At 38.5% G+C, this 21,708-nt stretch overlaps 1 protein-coding gene and 1 pseudogene across 1 annotated transcript in view; one reads left to right on the forward strand and one right to left on the reverse strand.

Annotated features, from left to right (window-relative positions):
- The window catches only part of LOC127649677 (mitoguardin 1-like), a 30,021-nt pseudogene extending 19,920 nt beyond the window's left edge, over positions 1-10,101 (reverse strand).
- Positions 10,102-11,003: 902 nt separating this feature from the next.
- Positions 11,004-21,708, forward strand: part of usp33 (ubiquitin specific peptidase 33) — a 48,531-nt gene continuing 37,826 nt past the window's right edge. The window contains 4 exon segments of the mRNA XM_052133477.1: positions 11,004-11,211; positions 15,430-15,517; positions 20,320-20,373; positions 20,569-20,631. Coding sequence (XP_051989437.1) covers positions 15,434-15,517; positions 20,320-20,373; positions 20,569-20,631 — 201 coding nt within the window. The 5' untranslated portion in view covers positions 11,004-11,211; positions 15,430-15,433.

Below are 21,708 nucleotides of genomic sequence, written 5' to 3' on the forward strand. Positions count from 1 at the left end.
CAAAGAGCTTACAAAGCATCAACAGGATCTCATTGTTGAATGGTATTCCTCAGGTGATGGCTACAAAAAGATTTCCAAGGCATTAGATATACCATGGAACACAGTGAAGATCGTCATCAACAAGTAGAGAAAGTATGGCACAAAAGTGACATTATCAAGAACAGGATGTCCCTCCAAAATTAATGAGAAGACAAAGAGAAAACTGGTCAGGGAGGCTGTCAAGAGGGATACAGCAACTTTAAAGGAACTGCAGCTAATTCTGGCAAGTACTGGTTTCTCCCTATATGTGAAATCTATCTCCCATGTTCTTCATCTGTCTGGGCTATGGGGCAGGTTGGCAAGACACAAGCCTTTTCTGATGAAAAAACAAAAAACATCCAAGCCTGCAAGAACATATATCCAGTCCCCCAAAACCAAGTGGAAAAATTTGTTATGGTCTGATGAGACCAAGATTGAATTTTCTGCCCAAAATTGTAAAAGGTATGTTTGGTGCAAAAACAACACCATACCCACGGTTAAGCATGGTGGTGGCAGCATCATGCTTTGGGGCTGCTTTTCTTCTGCTGGAACTGAGGCTTTAGTGAAGGTGGAGGGAATCATGAATAGCTCCAAGTACCAGTCAATTTTGGCACAGAATCTTCTGGCATCTGCTAGAAAGCTGAAAATGAAGAGATCTTTCACCTTTCAGCATGACAATGATCCAAAGCACGCATCCAAATCAACAAAAGATTGGCTTCAGCAAAGAAAGATGAATGTTTTGGAATGGCCCAGCCAGAGCCCAGACATGAATCCTATAGAAAATCTGTGGGGGGACCTGAAGAGGGCCGTACATAGGAGATGCCCTCGAAATGTGGACAGATCTGGAACGTTTTTGCAAAGAAGAGTGGGAAAATATTTCCAAGTCAAGATGTGCCAAGCTAATAGTCTCTTATCCAAACAGACTGAGTGGTGTAAAAAAAAAATCAAAGGGTGCTTCATTTCACAAGTTTTAACAGAACAATTAATGTAAGTGATGTTTTAAAATTATGAGCTTCACATTTCTGCCTCTTTAAACCCTCCAAAAATTGGCCTCATTCACTTCCATTGTACAGTGGATATAAAAAGTCTACACACCCCTGTTAAAATGCCAGGTTCTTGTGATGTAAAACAATGAGACAAAGATAATCATGTCAGAACTTTTTCCAGCTTTAATGTGACATATAACGTGAACAATTCAACTGAAATCTTTGAGGAAAAAAACCCCCCACAATAACCTGGTTGCATAAGTGTGCACACCCTTCAACTAATACTTTGTTGAATCACCTTTTGATTTTATTACAGCACTCAGTCTTTTTCTGTAGGAGTCTAATAGCATGGCACATCTTGACGTGGCACAATATTTGCCCACTCTTCTTTTCAAAAGCGTTCCAAATCTGTCAGATTGCGAGGACATCTCCTGTGCACAGCCCTCTTCAGATCACCCCACAGATGTTCAATTGGATTCAGGTCTGGGCTCTGGCTGGACCATTCCAAAACGTTAATCTTCTCCTGGTGAAGCCATGCTTTTGTGGATTTGGATGTGTGCTTTGAGTGGTTGTCGTGCTGAAAGGTGAACTTCCTCTTCATCTTTTTAATGGACGCCTGAAGGTTTTGTGCCAAAATTGCGTGGTATTTGGAACTGTTCATAATTCCCTCCACTCTGAATAAGGCCCCGGTTCCAGCTGAAGAAAAACAGCCCCAAAGCATGATGCTGCCACCATCAAACTTGTAACTTCAAGCTTTGGAAATTATTTTGTACCCTTCTCCTGACTGATATCTTTCAACAATGAGATCCCTCTGATGCTTTGGAAGCTCTCTGCGGGCCATGGCTTTTGCTCTGAGATGCAACTAAGAAAATGTCAGGAAAATCCTACTAGAAAAGCTGAACTTTATTTGTGATTAATCAGAGTCCCTTTAAATGATGGCAGGTGTGTAATGACTTCTATTTAGTTTGAATGTGATTGGTTAATTCTGAACACAGCCACATCCCCAGTTATAAGAGGGTGTGCACACTTATGCAACCAGGTTATTGTAAGGTTTTTAATTTTAATTTTTCCCCCACGAAGATTTCAGTTTGTTTTTCAATTGAATTGTTCACATTATAGGTCACTGTGACAGGGCGGAGATAGTTTACGGACATGTCCGTCATGTGTGTGTGCATTTGTCTTTGGTTTAAGTTAATCATTAAAATATTATTTAAATCGCCAGGCCGGTTCTCGCCTCCTTTCCACTGAACTGCGTTACACTGGTGCTGAAATCCGGGAAGTAGGAGGGATAAGCCGTAGTAGAGTTCTCGCCACTACTGTCCACCCCAACGGAGCAGCCGCGGCCATCTGCTGGGGGACGAGGAGCCCGGCCGCCTGGAAGCAGAGGAACGGCCGCCGACCGCGAGGGGAGAAGGGGCTCCTAACCGACCCCCTGGAGCAGTCAGGGCCACTGCCAGGGGCAGGGGAGACCCCGTCTGTTCCCAGAGAACGCGGCGGGCATTCCGTCCGCCAGGGGCTGGTGGACTGCCTCCGATCCGCCTGGAGAGGTGCGGCTGTCGTCCGTTAGAGGGTGGAGGAGTGGCCGAGGAACAAGCTACGGCGTATCGGAGAACTGGCAAGTAAGTGTTTTTTTTTCATCTCTCTCTCCTCTCTCTCTCTCACTGCCGCTCCGTGTTGACCTTTTCCCTCTCGTTTAAATTTTACAGTGTTTTTTTTTTGGGGGGTTACTACACTGTTACAGGAAGTACCCCCCCCATTTTTATTATTCCTGTTTCCCTCCCCTTGTCCCCTCCCTCATCCAGGTAGATGGGGATGATCTGCCAGCAGACGGGGCGAAAAGCACGGGTGTACGTCATGCCGGGGGCTCCCCAGCTTGAGAGAATGAGGGAGGAATGTGGCAGTGCGGAGGGCGGGTCGTGATTCTACACACCCGGTCCCTTATCAGGCTAATCAAGCCACCAAGAGGGATAAAGGCCGACTGCGGAGGATGGTGCAGGAGAGAGAGATCGTTTACGGACATGTCCGTCATGTGTGTATGTTTGCCTTTTTGTTTAAGTTAATCATTAAAATATTATTTATGTCGTCAAGCCGGTTCTCGCCGCCTCCTTTCCATTGAACTGCTTTACAGTCACATTAAAAGTAGAAAAAGTTCTGACGTGATTTATCTTTGTCTCATTTTTTACATTACAAAAACCTGGCATATTAACAGGGGTGTGTAGACTTTTTATATCTACTGTAAGTGGCTCACTGTAACTTCAAGTTTGACTTTTTTTTTTAAGAAAATGAGGGATGAGTCAAAATAATTTTTTGTGGTAATCAACATTATGCCACAAATACTGTCGATTGATCCTAACTTGTATTGAACCTGGAATACGTCTTTAAGGATCAGTGTTGGAAGTGATTTGTGATCTCTTATTACCTATTGCCAGGGGGATACTGGTGAGGAACTCAAATTTCTCCTGTTCTAAAGGCAAATTATATTTTTTCTTGCCCTTTCTTCTTCTGAAGTGATGGGTGAGGAAGACGAGGGAGACGGCACCAAAGGCAGAGGCGGCAAAGAGCTTCTTTGTGCCGGCACTAAGACTCACCTGATCAAAAAAGGAATAGAGAGACATAAGGCAATGTTCAGCTCAGGATCAACAATCAGCCGTAGCCATGAAGAGAAATCAGAGTGAGACATGCAGACAGGGAGAGGGCGAGGGAGTCAGATAGAGTGACAACAAGGATTACATGACTGGACAAGATTGGCTGGCATTTGGCCGGATGTGTGGTGATTGGCTTGGGCAATCTGATCCATTGATAAAGTATAAGTTGCACTCAGTCATTTTCCTTCACTAAAAATTACACAGATAAATGAATAGTACTTCAGAAAAATAAATATAAATGATGTACACTCACATGAGACGAAAGGCTTCAGAAGACAACAGTAGCCTAACAAAAGGTTGCCTCATTTAAAAGGCATAAACCAATAATAATAGTGACATTATTATTGCCTCACACCAATAAGTGCAATTACCAATAATATTGCATATAAAATTATGATTTATTATTGAAGTACAGTCATCTCTTGGAATTTCAGAAGGCAAACAAAGCCAGTGAATTCAGAACACTTGGCATATAATACCCAGCTGCACGAGTAATATGACTAGCCTACTTTTATTTTGTTTTGTTGTTTTTTAGTGGATATTGACAGCCCCTGGTCACTGTCTTCTATCTAAAACATCTTGTGTTTCATAGAAGAAAGTTATATAGATTTGGAATGACAAAATGGTATGTAAATAATGAAAATGTTCATTTTCTGGGTGAATTATTTTTTTAAAGATCAATAGGAATGAAAAATACCATCCCTATTCTTATATAAGGCATAAGCCTGCGGGTGTGACAAGCAAAGCTGGCAATGCCACCCATGCTCTGTTAACACCCAGCTTAACCATAGAAGTAATCACACTGACTATACGCAACAAGTGTCCCAGCATGCATAGATCAGTCAGGCATTGTGTCTCGCAGGCATGGCTGAGGCATCCATTAAAGCACAACACCCATGTGATTGATTTAACTAATCTCATTTCTCAAAAGGAACATCAAAACTATGGCAAGCTGGTGCACTAAGCCAAATATTCAAGCTATATAATGTTGCTCTGCGTTTCCATATTAATTACTTTTGTATTTTTTTTTTTTTCTTTTTCAAAAAATATGTTTTTTTGTTGTTGAAAACTATGCAATAATCCTTAGTTTATAATTATATTATAAATTACTTATAATAACATTATTATATAATATAAATAACAATTATTATTATAATATTAAATGTATAATTTTTTGACACAATCTTAAAACTGAATTATGTAACTTTTCCTAAAATACTTTCCTCTAGCCCAGCTTTATATGCAGAGACAACTATAAGTAGCCATTTGTAGGTTAATATTCTTGAAAATAGTAAACACTGTGTCTCTATGGCACTAGAGAAATTCCTGTGTTTGTTTTGAGCGACCTGCTTATCCCCAAAAACATTACTCGACTAATGGCGTGAGATGGGGGTGGGAACTGCAGATGAGGGGTGTATTCAGAGAGCTGTTTTGAGAACATTGTTTATTTTTGCAATTATCTTTGGTGCTGCTAGTGTCGCAGAGATTTCAGCTTTGATTTAATACATTCTTAAATTTGACATTAAATGAATGTTCCGGGTTCAGTACAAGTTAAGATCAATCAACAGCATTTGTGGGATAATATTGATAACCACAAAAAATTTATTAGACTCACTTTCTTTAAAAAAAAGCAAAAATCAAGGTTACTGTGAGGCACTTACAATGGAAGTGAATGGGGCCAATTTTTGGAGGGATTAAACAGAAATGTGAAGCTTATAATTTTATAAAAGCACTTACATAAATTCTTCAGTTAAAACGTGCATATTATTTGAGCTGTAAAGTTGTTTAAATCATCGTTTTTACACTCATTTTAGGGTTTGTTGACATTACATCGTCATAGCAACGAATTTGTCAAATTGGCTTTAACTTAACACAGAAAAGGTTTGTGGAGCGGAGGGGGGCGGGGCCAGGTCGGAATATCGCACGCCCGGTCCCCAATCGGTCTGATGAGGCGCGCGAGGGATAAAGGCGGCCGGTGACGATGGTTCGAGCAGAGCCATATAGAGCTCTCGAACCCAGAGCTCTATATGGCTCTGGGTTCGAGAGAGAGAGAATTACGGGCATATGTGCTTTTATATTAAGTTTTCATTAAATATTATTTATGTTGACAAGCCGGTTCTCGCCTCCTCCTTGCCCATCCTTTAACAGTGTTACAAGGTTATTTAGTGATTTTATCTCACTAAAATCCTGTTAGCACACATATAGTTTACGTCTTGTGGCTTTACTTGTGAAACAGTGAGTATTTTAACAAGGGCTGTCAAACAATTAAAATATTTAATCACAATTAATCACATCATTTGTAGTTAAATCGCGATTAATCGCAATATCTATATACAGTGGGTACGGAAAGTATTCAGACCCCCTTAAATTTTTCACTCTTTGTTATATTGCAGCCATTTGCTAAAATCATTTAAGTTCATTTTTTTTCCTCATTATTGTACACACAGCACCCCATATTGACAGAAAAACACAGAATTGTTGACATTTTTGCACATTTATTAAAAAAGAAAAATTGAAATATCACATGGTCCTAAGTATTCAGACCCTTTGTTCAGTATATAGTAGAAGCAACAAGTTTTTCACATCTGGATTTGGGTATCCTCTGCCATTCCTCCTTGCAGATCCTCTCCAGTTCTGTCAGGTTGGATGGTAAACGTTGGTGGACAGCCATTTTCAGGTCTCTCCAGAGATGCTCAATTGGGTTTAAGTCAGGGCTCTGGCTGGGCCATTCAAGAACAGTCACGGAGTTGTTGTGAAGCCACTCCTTCCTTATTTTAGCGGTGTGCTTAGGGTCATTGTCTTGTTGGAAGGTGAACCTTCGGCCCAGTCTGAGGCCAGAGCACTCTGGAGAAGGTTTTCGTCCAGGATATCCCTGTACTTGGCCGCATTCATCTTTCCCTCCATTGCAACCAGTCATCCTGTCTCTGCAGCTGAATAACACCCCCACAGCATGATGCTGCCACCACCATGCTTCACTGTTGAGACTGTATTGGACAGGTGATGAGCAGTGCCTGGTTTTCTCCACACATACCGCTTAGAATTAAGGCCAAAAAGTTCTATCTTGGTCTCATCAGACCAGAGAATCTTATTTATCACCATATTGGAGTCCTCCATGCAGGCTTTCATGTGTCTTGCACTGAGGAGAGGCTTCCGTCGGGCCACTCTGCCATAAAGCCCCGACTGGTGGATGGCTGCAGTGATGGTTGACTTACTACAATTTTCTCCCATCTCCCGACTGCATCTCTGGAGCTCAGCCACAGTGATCTTTGGGTTCTTCTTTACCTCTCTCACCAAGGCTCTTCTCCCCCGATAGCTCAGTTTGGCCGGACGGCCAGCTCTAGGAAGGGTTCTGGTCGTCCCAAACGTCTTCCATTTAAGGATTATGGAGGCCACTGTGCTCTTATGAACCTTAAGGCCAGCAGAAATGTTTTTGTAACCTTGGCCAGATCTGTGCCTTGCCACAATTCTGTCTCTGAGCTCTTCAGGCAGTTCCTTTGACCTCATGATTCTCATTTGCTCTGACATGCACTGTGAGCTGTAAGGTCTTATATAGACAGGTGTGTGGCTTTCCTAATCAAGTCCAATCAGTATAATCAAACACAGCTGGACTCAACTGAAGGTGTAGAACCATCTCAATGATGATCAGAAGAAATGGACAGCACCTGAGTTAAATATATGAGTGTCACAGCAAAGGGTCTGAATACTTAGGACCATGTGATATTTCAGTTTTTCTTTTTTAATAAATGTGCAAAAATGTCAACAATTCTGTGTTTTTCTGTCAATATGGGGTGATGTGTGTGTACAATAATGAGGAAAAAAATGAACTTAAATGATTTTAGCAAATGGCTGCAATATAACAAGAGTGAAAAATTTAAGGGGGTCTGAATACATTCCGTACCCACTGTAAACATGAGTGGACATAATATGCTTCATCCAGATGTATTTTTTAGTCATCCACACAAAACCTACCCCACCAACAGAGTTAAACAACAGAAAATGAACACAGAACAACTCAATTCAAATTAAGTACAAATTATGGCAGTTGTAAGTGTATTATGACAGGATTTATTTGCTTCTTTATATGGAGTTTTGACAGACATGCAAAAAGGTCTGCACCGTCATTTACAATTGACAACTCATACATCAATATCTCCTTTTAGACCCCAGTTACAATTGTGACCGGTGGGATTAAATGGGATTTGACAGTGTAGATTACCTGCAGGGTTCCAGCAGTGTCTCCAAATTCTGCATTGGCTAGTGCACTATCAAACAGAGACGCTGTTACAGACCATTGGAGACAGCAGCAGGGTTTCCGTTAGCTGGTAATCAGTACCGCAGATCCCTATACGCATATTAGCAGTCTGCATGGGGCACCAACTCCCTAGGGGGCACCAGAAACTCCACCGGCTGCCCTTACTCACGTGTTATATATTATTCAAGGACTCGGTAGCAGTCGTGGAACACAGATGATCGGCTAGCGCTCGCACCGCGCCATGCATCCACTGCAATGTTACAATGTTAGGAGCTCTATCCGTGCTTTGCAGACATGTTCTACTGCTGTGCTACATTGATAAAATGCTTGGTGCAGGTATCAGCACAAGGTCTCCCACCATCTGTTTTCCCGATGGTCAATGCATGTGACATTAGCGGTGTTTGTGAGAATTGACTCGCTTATTCAAAGTGTCGTATTACGCGTTTACGCCATTAAAAATATTAGAGCCGTTAAACAAATTTTACGTTATCTTTGACAGCACTAACTGTAACATTTACCGAGTGGCCCCATTCACGTGCCCCACTGTAACTTCGTTTTATGTTTTATTGTTTTAAGAAAAGGAGGGACGAGTCAAAACTAATTTTAGTAATCAACATTATGCAACAATTGCTGTCAGTTGAGCTTAACTTGTATCGAACCCAGAATATTCATTTAATATATTTCTATTTTCATATATTGAAATATTTACCAATAATAATAATAATAATAATTTTATAAATTGTATTATTACAATGCTATTACAACTTGCTTTCTTGTTTTCTTACTCATCAGCACACAATGGCCTGTCAGTATTAGCCCCTGTTATGTAAAAGCCTTCAGTGTATAGATTTGAAACCTTTTAAAGCAATCAAAGGCAAAGACATCAATAAACCAATGCAATTGAGAGTCAATTTTTACTTCAAATTCAAAATCTGAAACACTTCACACTGAGGCCTACAAGCAATTTTGCTGACAAACTCAATAAATCATCCACTACATACAGGAAAAATATTGTGTATTTTGAAAACACTCAATTAAAGTAATATTTTAAGAAGAGGTGTAGGGTGTCAAATGGGAAGAAATCTTGAAAGACAAGATTTAAAGGCTGACACCTCTATTTATATCTTCTCTTGGTCTGCTCACCAGTGGGAGAGAGTAATAGACTGACAGTGGCAGGTCCACAAAACGCAAGGCAACCACCTTCATGGAAGTGTGCAAGCTTCTAAACACGTCCTCGGTCATGATGCCATAATCCCTCTGAGTTTGGATGAATCTCAACTAATGCTCATTCTCCACTTCACCAGAACAACCTATAGAAACACACATCACATGTGTATGACTTGATTCAAAGGTGTTTATGACATCTATGTGTTGATTCAGTGGATCAACACACACAAAGACACAGAAATGTATTATATAAAATTAATATAACAATAGTATAATGTACTCTTCTATGAAGAACAGTCCAAAACATGCAATATTGCTGCTCAGCCATCAAAAACAAGCTGGCATTGTGCCATTCATGGATATGTTGAACATGACCAGACTAATTAAGGTTGAAAATGGCCATGTTAACGACATGATCCAATGCTAAGTTAAAATCACTGAACGATTACAACAAGAAACAGTATGTTGATGTACGTTGAATGAAAACTAAGCCACCACTCCCAGTAGGGGTGTGCTGGGCTTGACTTAAAGGTTAACTCTTGTGTTATATGATCAGTAATATCATATCTGACATAGATTAAATTATATTTACAAATTGAAGACAAAACAGAAAGCAAGTACTCAACTTTTTTAATACTCACATTTAGTACTCTCTCTTTGCCCTCTGTTACTCAGTACGACACCTGTGTGTGTGAGAGCGCGAATCTAGAACACACTTCCTGTAACAGAGTCAAATTACAAAATAAAAGCACACGATAATAGGTTACCTTGTATTTTTTTGGACAGGGAAAGTTCAGCCTGACATGAAATCTCTGTTATCATTTACTCTCCCTCATGATGTTCCGAACCTGCATGACTTTCTGCAGTGGAATACAAAAGGAGATTTTAGACAGAATGTTCACGCTGCTCTTTTCCAAACAATGAAAGTGAATGGGGACTGCTGGCCAAAATTTGACAACAGAGCATCATAACAGCAGTGTTGTGCTATTTGCGAGATTCTGAAGATTCTTGTGCATATTCAAATTTGACACCTCACAAGTAAACTGTAAAATACAGTTTTTAATGGGTAGTTAACAGATATGGTAAAAATGATAGTACATTTAACAAGGCAATACATGTAATTTTATTAATACAATTGAATTGTTATTTTATTACCTAATGAGCCGGGACTTAAACTGAGGTCACCCGCAATGCATCAGCACCACATGTCATGAGCGCAACCAGCAAGGTAACAGTTCTGATGGTCATGCATGTTTAATGAGTCATGAGAAATGCGAGGTGTGAGTGTAAGAGTTGTAACAATGAACAAGGAATAAATATAGACATTATTTTGAATTTGTTGAGCGGAAAAGTGTTTTAGAAAGTAACTTAAAATTAAAGTGATTTGTAAAGTGATTACATTTTCAATAAAGTGTAACATTTTCAAATAAAATGTTTGTAATTTCTAGTTGATTACTATTTTAAAGTAACTTAACCAACACTGGTCATATCATACTTTTCATGTGTTACACTTGCTATAGTTTACTTCCATATTGTTTCTACGTTAGTTAGCAATGTCAAATGTAAATCAAGTCAAATCACTGAAACAACAGCGCCACCTTGAGTAAGAAATAGCATGTATAATATGTGTACATTCATGTGGAATACTGATAATTCACCATTGTCACACAGAAAATCAATGTGATTTAGTATTTATTTGTTTGAATTTAGCACTTCTTTCTCTTGAAAAAAAAAACCCACCCAAAGAAATGTATATATATCCTGTGATAGTAAACATATATGAAATAATCATAAAATATAATTACTGTGGTCACACAGGGGCGCCAGGGCTGGGCCTTGGGATAAATGCTCATTTGTGTGTCGTTCCGTGTATTGACACTAGGAGGCGCCATCGATGCTGCTTAATTCTCCCATTCACTTTCAGCGACGCACAACCGGAAGAAGCCGTTTGAAAGTGTCATTTCATGTGGCTCCAGCCTGAAGTTACAGTGTCCAATTCCAGTCGCTTGAAAACCCGCTATCTACAAACAGAACAATACTACAGATATGTAGCTGACAAGCTGAAATACGTCTTTTACTAGCCGTTATCGTCATCAGCGCATCAGAAGCGAAAATCGATTGATCATCGTGCATTTCCCTAGAGGTGAGCTAAAATTATATCAGCGGCTATGTGAGATGTATGCTCTTTTTATCGGACACATTCGATTGGTTCTATCTATTCGTGTTAATACGAATGTATGCATTGACTGTGTGCTGTTATAACGGTGTTGTTGTGATTTGAAGTGATGCAGCGGCAGAGCTGTCAGATGATGTGCTCGCTCTGACTTTAGCTTTAGCGCGCCGCATTCACACGCTATCAGTCAGCGCTTCTTACACATTAAGACACAGTTAGTGTCTGCGGGGATTTCAGCTGTTCTTGTGGTTGTGAAAAATAAAAAAGGTTCATAATTGTAGGAAATGCTGTTGAGTAGTATGTGCGTGACAGGTAGCAGCTAGTTGCTAACTAGCATAGCGAAGATTCTGGCTATGCTGACGCGTTACTAGAGTGACGTCACTCACACAGGCCTGACCATTACTGTATATTGCATTCAAATTTATTTCAGTAGATTACATCATAATACTTCACACTAAATTATTATACAATACCGTGCATTGTTAGAAGTTGCGTTACAATATTTTACATACTGTAGGAATTATATTTTGTATTATATTTTTTCTTTATTGCGTATTAATACATTACATGTGCTATAACGAACCACAATACTAACTCCTAAATTTCAATTGATTACAATACGGTTACACCCCCAAATCCACATTAATTTCCGACACTATTGACATTGTATTTTTCTAAGGTATTTAAACGTTTTTTTAGACATGTACTAACAAGTAAACAAGATATCCCCACATATGTCAAGCTATATGGTGTTAATGTTTGACACTATTAAAACATTGCCTGTCTGAAAAACAAGTGAAGTTTGATCGGTGGTTATACGTGTTCAGACGGTTTCCTCGTACCTGAATGAACCGCTCCTTTCCAGAATAAAATGAAATATGCTGAAAATCACAGTATTAGAGTTCTTGAATAGTGACAGGGCAGAAAGTATTGGAGAAGCTAGAGAAGAGAAGACACCAGCGGCAGTTTTTGAAAGCTGATGTGCCCTGCGGCTTCTGTTGTGCTGCACACAGCGTTTTAGTTTATAAACAGATTTAGCGCATATAACTTTATTCTACCCAAACATTCAGAAATATTAAGGTTTTTTTTTTGTACTTTGTAACTGTGGTGAAAAATAAGTGTAACGGAGCTGAATACTCAACTCAAGTAAAATTACTATTATTTATTTATACTTGAAGTATAACAATTTTGAAAAAATGTACTCAAGTACTGTAATGAGAGTAGTTGTAATTCATTACTTTCCACCTCTGTCTGTTTCTCACCCAAAATGATCAAATCACTTTTGAAGATATGGGTTTAACCACTGGAGTCATATGGATTACTTTCATGCACCCTTTATGTGCTTTTTGGAGCATCAACATTTTGGCACTCATTCACTTTCATTATTTGGACTAGTGTTGTCACGGTACCAAAATTTCAGTCGTCAGTACCGATACCAGTGAAATTTTATGGTTCTCTATACCAGTTTCGGTACCACAGAAATAATTTGCTAATATGATAATGTGCTATTGAACAATAAATAAATTAAATGATATGCATGTTTCCTTCAAGTGTTTCTAACACTTGTTTGTTTTTAAGCTGGGCCCTACTTAAATCTGTTTTATTTTTTCCCAAAATCCTTTTTTACTTTTTTTTTTATTATAATTTTTTCCAGAATTCCATATTTTAAAGTTAAATTTCATTTCATTATCAAAATGGTGTCCAATCAAACATGTTTCCTTAAACGTTTAACAATTAAAAAATGGAGCAATTACATATCAACATACCATTGCATTTTTATCAAACATTCAATATCACTCTTGCTTGTGATTTATTGCTTAATTTTTTATTATTATTATTATTACATTCATTAATCATTATTAATTATTATTATTTTACTATAATAATAATTATTATTATTTCTACAGTGAGGATTACATTTTACAATACATTTATAATATATTTATTTTGCCATTTGTTCAATTTCAGGCATTTAGCTTTTATTATGAATCGTGTATTTATTTTGACATGTATTTTTGACGGAAATTTAACTTCTCTGGATAAACAGTTCACTACATGGCCCACTGTGATCATTAAAGCTCAAATTGAGTTATTTATTTGATAAATTATATAAAAATAACACTTCAGAGTGGATTACTCTGCTCTGTCATCTCTCATAAAACACGAATGATTCTCATAGTCTGTGGAGTTTCCAGTGTATGAGCGGTCTGCTTCACACATTTATTTTAAGCTCATACAGACTGAGACTGCATCATTTCACAGTTTAAAAATCTCACTAGGCTGTGTCACGATTTTAATTTGATTAGTTGTACATGTCAGTGTTAAAGGAGCAACAGAGCACATGCTCAAATGTTAGCAAAATACTGGATTGAGTGAGTGCCCCGTACTGTAGAATCAGTGGTAGAGTTACATCTTTTTTATTTTGGTACCAACTTGGTACCAAAGTACTGGATTTTTGACAACACTAGTATGGACCTACAGAGCTGAAGTATTCTTTTAAAAATCTTTGTTTGTGTTCTGCTGAAGAAAGGAAGTCATAAACATCTGGGTTGGCATAAGGGTGAGTAAATAATGAGAGAATTTACATTTTTGTGTGAACTATTCCTTTAAGGTTTGGGAAGCAAACATGCATCTTAGACAAAAGTGTTACAATTTGTATGAATATTAATCAACATAATCATGAAAGCCCTAAAACAGACAATTAATCGTCATAATCGCAATTATTTGTTTAGTTAATCGTCAGCCAACTGTTATAATTGTGACATCCCTAATGGTGATTAATTGATATTCAACAAATAAATAAGCTAAATAACTATGACATCTTATTGCACAAAACTATCAAAGGAAGAAATAAGAAAAGCTCCAATACAGAGCGGCACGAAACTGCTTATGAACATCCTGAACACAGAATGGCACGCTTCAGTGTATTCGGAGTGCTCCAGGGCGATCCTCACTACACATTCAAAAGTGCAGAACTGCAAGATAATATTGTGTGTACATATGCTGTAATGTACACACAAAAGTGGACTCTTATAATGGACTCTTTTGTATTTAAGCAGTGTCAGACAGAATCAGCAAAAAACGTTAATCTCTCCACAGGCCCTCACAAATATGGTAAGCAGAGGATTTAAAGTTCGATACAGATGGCCTTGAAATGTATTGCTAATGAAGTTCTTTGCTGTAACAACAGTGCATAAAAAGACTAAACCTAAAGCACTGAAGAAGTGACATTTCTTGCAGTTGTTTTTTACCATGCTAACTGTTATTTACTGTTTAGCACAGCAAGCTATAATCATCCAAAAACACTCTGTAAGAAGTTGCGTCTCTAAATTAATTTTAGAATTGCATCACCCATTAAAACCACCATCACAAAGAATATTGTTAGTTGCCATTTTTGTTCTTATGTTGCTAATTTCCTCCGAGTACTACTATATCTATAATGGAAATGGAAGACTGAAATGGAAGCACTCTTTCATCATTCTGAGAGCCTTTTTAGATGGTCAAGTTCAAGCATTAGTTTCCTTTGTCCTTGGTTGAAATGTGATTTTAGACATTTGTAAGTTCTGATGTAGTTGATCAAGCTCTACTCTAGCCAAGGCCAGAAAGTGGTTGTATTGGTATTTGACCTTGCCACTTAAAAATGAATGCAGATTTTTACATAATAGTGAATGTATGTGTCCAGGTTAAGACCTTGCATTAGTATCTGTGAAATCTTGAGCATTCAGATGTTTGTTTGAAATTACATAATAGCGCATCATGGACTGTAAGGTATTAGATCGTTATGTTGTCCGCTCCAGTGCAGTCTTGGCAAAAAAGGACACCTTGGGTGTGCTTGAATACCCTTTTGAACTGTAAAATGACATGAGACACCCTACAGTCTCATGAACTTCATGGACACACAAACAAAAGCCAGACACGACTGCAAGTCTATATCAAGTGTGTCCTCTGGGACCAGGCCATTGTAGGGTGTGTTAGTTGCGTATTATGATGTTGCTAAGAGTAATGAGAAGGTTGCTTATGTGTTAAAAACAGGTGCAGGGCCTCAACCTGCCACATCGGTTTCTAATGTTAAGAGGTTTCTAGAGTTGATTACAGCATAAACAGGCTACTATTGAAAAAATATGTTGATTATGTAACTTATGTTTATTAGTTACGTAGTGTTCATCTCTATCTCTCTCTTTTCTAAAGAGTGATGCCAGGTGCGTCGAGCAATGACTGCCCACACTTGGAGTGTGTGGGGGAGATCACCAAGGAGGAACTCATACAGAAGTCTCACGTGAGTCTCCACTAACTCTAGCAAAATAACAAGTCACACATAAATTCTTAAAAATGGTGCAGATTAATAGGCACTAATGATGATCTCTTATTTTGGATATTGCATAATTTCCATAGTCACTAATAGATGCAACTGTCGGGTTCTGGAAGTAAAAATTTTTTTTTACCGTAGACTTTGTCAGTTCGAACCAGTCTGGCCATTGTCTGTTGACCTCTCTCATCAACAAGGCATTTCTGTCCACAGAACTTCCGCTCTCTGAATATTTTTTGTTTCTGGCACCATTTGGAGTAAATTCTAGAGACTGATGTGTGAAATTCCCAGGAGATCAGCAGTTACAGAAATACTAAAACCAGCCCGTCTGGCACCAACAATCATGCCACAGTCCAAATCACTGAGATCACATTTTCCCCCATTATGACAGTTGATGTGAACTTTAACTGAAGCTCCTGACCTGTATCTGAATGATTTATGCACTGCACTGCTGCCACACGATTGGCTGATTAGTTAATCGCATGGATGATAACTGCTGATCTCCTGGGATTTTCACACACAACAGAGTTTACTCCGAATGGTGCCAAAAACAAAAACCATCAATAACGTGAAAAGAAAAATGCAACTATTTGGAAATGTGCTCGGTCAGCACATACATCGGATCTTCAACTTCATATCTTGTGAATAATAAGAAAAACCTCATATATGTATATTTAAAATCCTTAATCTGGAGACTAATATATATATATATATATATATATATATATATATATATATATATATATATATATATATATACATACACCGACCGAATTGCCTCTAAACAATCGAGTATCAAAAAATGTCTTGTCGCTCGGTACCAAATTTTGATACCTAAGGGGTTAATCTCATCAGTGATAAGCATGCTAGATGTGCCCAAATCTAAAAGTGCCGGTGATTGGCTGTGTTTAGGCATCAAGGAAAAACACTAGTTTACGCCCAGAGACGCGGCTCACATGTGAGGCTGTAGTGTGTATGCGTCCCAACCCCCATAGATGTAAAAAAATGTGGAAAAGTTCAAAAGTGTGGCTACATGTCACCAGGCTCGATGCCAACAGCTCGTGATGCAATATTTGCGACAAGATAATTGCTGCCAAGACCGACAACACGACAAATCTGATGAAGAACTTGACAGTGCACGGAATAAACTCAAAGAGCATAAAGTCTTCGACTGCAAGAACCGGTGCTGTCATCCTCTCAGCGTCCTGCCACAGAGCTTCCTTCAACATGCCCACCACACGAGTCCTCCTCCAAAACTACTGACGAATGAAGCGGCACTGGGACACGACACCCAAGGTTGTGTACTTGTTAAATTAACGTTTCTGCGCACGGTGACATAGTCCTAAACTAGTTATCTTGTTAAACCGTACTTATCCTTAGGGTTGGCTGAATTAACAGTTTAGCTCTCTTGTTTGTTTTTTTCCCTCTTCACATTGATGTTATAGCCTCTGCCCCTGTCGACCCTGGCATGAGGAGACCAGAAGGCTCAGGAGATGAATCTTTGATTCTGGTTTTATTTTTTCAGTTTGTTTACTTTTTTTACAAAGTTTTTTTGAGGTAATAATTGTAATCTTGTTTAAACAGATTTCATAAAATTGGTATTGTGTAGGAACCGGTAACCAAGTCAATATGTCGTATAGATATTGACATTTTTTGAATAATACCCAGCCCTAGTTAGGGGTGTAAATCAGACATTTCATCACGATACGACCTTATATCGATTCAGGGCCCATATGCGCACAGATAGCGTAGCACAATTTGGCTTCACAGATTCTTTGCACATCCTTGTCCCAAATTAAAAACATATTCTGTGTATATAAAGTGTATGTAATAAGGTTGCTTCATCGCATAATGAAAATGCGTACGGACGTGGCTGACATGAGAGTATTAAAATACAGTTGCATCTTTATGCCTATATCTATTTTTATGCATTGTATTGATAATATTGTATCGTTGGTTATTGTATCGTTGGTTATTAGATCGATGTATCAATCCAGGTCAATGGATCGTTACACCCCTTGTAACCTCTGTGTCTGCTCCCATCATTGTAAGAAAAGGCTAAAGCCCCGTTCACACCGCCAGCGACATCACGTTAGAAAATGATTTATTGCAACGATTAATCATTAGCTCTTAACCGATTATTCAGCTTGAGCCCCGTATTAAACGTGCTAACTAACAATAAAGAGGACAAAATCATCTTTTAAAAATACCTCTAAATGACATTCACTGAATTAAAGAGAAAAAAATACTTTTTATCAAGATTAATTCAGTAAAGAAATTCACTGTGACTGCAAAAATCCTATTGTTATCAAGTGTTTTTGTCTTGTTTTCCATTTAAATAAATAAAAAAAATCCTTAAAACAAGATACATTTACTTGAGAAGCAACATATAAGATATTTAGATTTGCTTTAAGAAAATGTATCTTATATTTAAGAGTATTTTGTATATAAGTGTATTATTTTTACTTGGTTATAATTCTGCGAGTGCAGTAAATACAAAATATATTATATTCAAGCTCTATTCTCTAAAAGCAAGTATAAATTAGATTTTTTATAAAACACTCTAAACTGCAGAATATACTGTTTTAGAGATAAAAGAACTGATTCTTTGTCAAATCGTAATGATATTTTAATTTTACCGGTATTAGTTCTCATCCGTGATCAAATTTTCAAAAAGCTGTGACCAGATTTGCAGTCCTCCAATAACATTACAGCGACAAATATTAGGAACACCCACTGGTGACACAGATCGCAGTGTAGCGACACCAAGCCACAAAGTTGCTGGCGTTGTGAACATGGCTTAACATTCTAGAAGTCAATTTTAAAAACTATTGGCAGATTAATTTGTTATCTGCCTTTTACACCACCTTAGTTATGATATCGGCAAAATCCACCATCAGTCAAACCTCTATCTCAAACTACTTAGATATTTGTATATATCTGAATTGACTGAAAAACTGTCAACTGAAAAAGTGGGTGGGCACTGTTGAGCTCTGTTATGCACTGCCATCTCCTTACAAAGCTCTTAGGCTGTAAACAGTGCTGCTTATGAAAAATAATGTGGATGCATTATACATTATTAACGTTTGAAAATATACTACAAATGCAAATTGTACTTCAACAGAATACATTTTCGTGGCTTGTGTTTGTAGTATTAATCAATACAGTTTTCGTATGTATATGTTGCTGGGCTGTGTGCCAAAATTTATTTGGGCATATGATTGAATTGAACATTGAACAAAAATATAAATGCAACATGTAAAGTGTTGGTCACATGTTTCATGAGCTGAAATAAAAGATCCCAGAAATTTTCCATACGCACAAAAAGCTTATTTCTCTCAAATGCTGTGCACAAATTTGTTTACATCCCTGTAAGTGAGGATTTCTTCTTTGCCAAGATAATCCATCCACCTGACAGGTGTGGCATATCAAGAAGCTGATTGAACAGCGTGATCATTACACAGGTGCTCCTTGTGCTGGGGGCAATAAAAGGCCACTAAAAATGTGCAGTTTTGTCACACAACACAGTGCCACAGATGGTTTTGAGGGAGCATGCAATTGGCATGCTGGCTGCCGGAATCCCACCAGACCTGTTGCCAGAGAATTGAATGTTACTTTCTCTACCATAAGCCAACTCCAACGTCGTTTTATAGAATTTGGCAGTACGTCAAACCGGCCTCACAACTGCAGACCACGCCAGCCCAGGACCTCCACATCCAGCTTCTTCACCTGCAAGATCGTCTGAGACCAGTCACTTGGACAGCTGATGAAACTGAGGGTTTGCACAACCGAAGACTTGCTGCACAAACTGTCAGATACTGTCTCAGGGAAGCTCATCTGCATGTTCATCATCCTCACTAGGGTCTTGACCCGACTGCAGTTCGCCGTCATAACTGACTTCAGTGGGCAAACGCTCACCTTCGATGGCCACAGGCACGCTGGAGAAGTATGCTCTTCACGGATGAATCCCGGTTTCAACTGTACCGGCAGATGGCAGACAGCGTGTCTGTCATCGTGTGGGCGAGCGGTTTGCTGATGTCAACGTTGTGAACAGAGTGCCCCATGGTTACGGTGGGGTTATGGAATGGGCAGGCATAAGCTATGGACAACAAACACAATTTCATTTTATCGATGGCAATTTGAATGCACAAAGATACCGTGGCGAGATCCTGTAGCCAATTGTAATGCCATTCATCTGCCGCCATCACCTCATGTTTCAGCTTGATAATGCACAGCCTCATGTCGCAAGGATCTATACACAATTCCAGGAAGCTGAAAATGTCCCAGTTCTTCCATAGCCTGCATACTCACTAGATATGTCACGCATTGAGCATGTTTGGGATGCTCTGTATCGACCTGTACAACAGCATGTTCCAGTTCCTGCCAATATCCAGCAACTTCGCACAGCCATTGAAGAGGAGTTGGACAACATTCCACAGGCCACAATCAACAGCCTGATGAACTCTATGAGAAGGAGATGTGTCGTGCTGCATGAGGCAAATGGGGGTCACACCAGATACTGACTGGTTTTCTGATCCACGCCTCTAGCTTTTTTTTTTTTTAAGGTATCTGTGACCAAAAGATGCATATCTGTATTCCCAGTCATGTGAAATAAATAGATTAGGGCCTAAATAATTTATTTTTATTGACTGATTGCCTTAAATGAACTGTAACTGAAATTATTGCATGTTGCATTTATTTTTTTGCTCAGTGGATATTTGTTAAATTAAACTCAATACTAGACTTAAAGGAATCAATATGTTTTTTTTCAGGGTCAGTGTCAGGACTGTAAAGTCTGGGGGCCAAACCTTTGGGCCTGTCTAGAAGTAAGTCATCTTCAGTGTACCTAGATGCTTTTACCATAGTATGTAGCTGCAGTTTTGCACCTGAACTTCACCTTTAAGATCAATTAAATATATTTATCTACCGACTGACTGTCTGTCTGGATGAAAAATAGCTCTTATGAATGGTGACAAGTGAAATTCTTATTGATTATAATCTTTTATTCTTCTCTCATTCAGAATGGCTGTTCATATGTTGGCTGTGGGGAGTCGCATGAAGATCACAGCACCATCCACTCTCAGGTCTCATCTTATTTTCATTTGTACATTTTCTACCATTTCTGTCAGTACAATAATTATTTATCTGTGATCATATATTTATATATAAAGCCTTATAGTGTTAAAATGTTGATCTTTGATTAGATTTGTGGTGTTGGTTGAATGAATGTGTTGGTTTAGACGGGCAGAGCTGATCCGATCTCTAAATTTGGGGATCTCCCTTCCCATTAAACCTCTCTTTCTGATTACCCATTACCAATACCCCATAACACTCCTCTCATAGCACTCTTTTTTTGTGGTTGTATGTGTGTTAAACCTGCAGAGAGAATATAACTGCAGCATAATAACCTACATTTCTTGCAGTAAACAAAATCCAGCCCCTCATTTATTTCCCCCATTAAATAAAGCATCTCCAGCAGGGTTCCTCTAGCAGGACATTGGTGGGTATTAATGAGGAATGCCTTGTTTATCTTGCTTGAGCCAATCATCAGAGCCTAGAGCTCTGCTCAGATATCCAGGCAATGAGAACGAACCTTAAGTTTGTTATAGACTTAATATTCAAAATGGAAGCCTATTTCATGGGGTCAGCAACCTATGGCACATAGAACGGGTAATCACTGGCATGCTATTAACAGCGAGAGAGGAGTATATATTAGGGATGGGCATTTAGTATTTTTGTAGTTGAGTACTCTAATACACAAATAATTATAATAATCGATTACTTGAAATGTAGAATTTAAGTTCCACCTTCAACTTTTAAACCAGTTTTTCACTATTCATAAATAAGAAGATCTAGATTCAAAAATGAAAACTTGCACATGGAAAACTCATTATTCAAGTCTTATGGAACGATTCAATCACTTCAAATAATGGCAACATTTTCTTTTTGGGAGAACTAACGGCAAGATTGAAGTGAGAAAAGCAGTTTTAAAGTTGTCCATGGCAAGGCACAAAGGAAAATCAAAGTGCAATATTCGAGTAGTGTTTTTACTAGTCGAATATTTAATGCTGAATGATAACTTGATTAATTGCTTACTTCTGCACATCCCTAGTATATATTCTATTTATATCACCTACATGCCTCTTGATGTAATCCTTCCT

This window comes from Xyrauchen texanus, chromosome 9 (assembly GCF_025860055.1).
Source record: "Xyrauchen texanus isolate HMW12.3.18 chromosome 9, RBS_HiC_50CHRs, whole genome shotgun sequence".
Lineage (NCBI taxonomy): Eukaryota > Metazoa > Chordata > Actinopteri > Cypriniformes > Catostomidae > Xyrauchen > Xyrauchen texanus.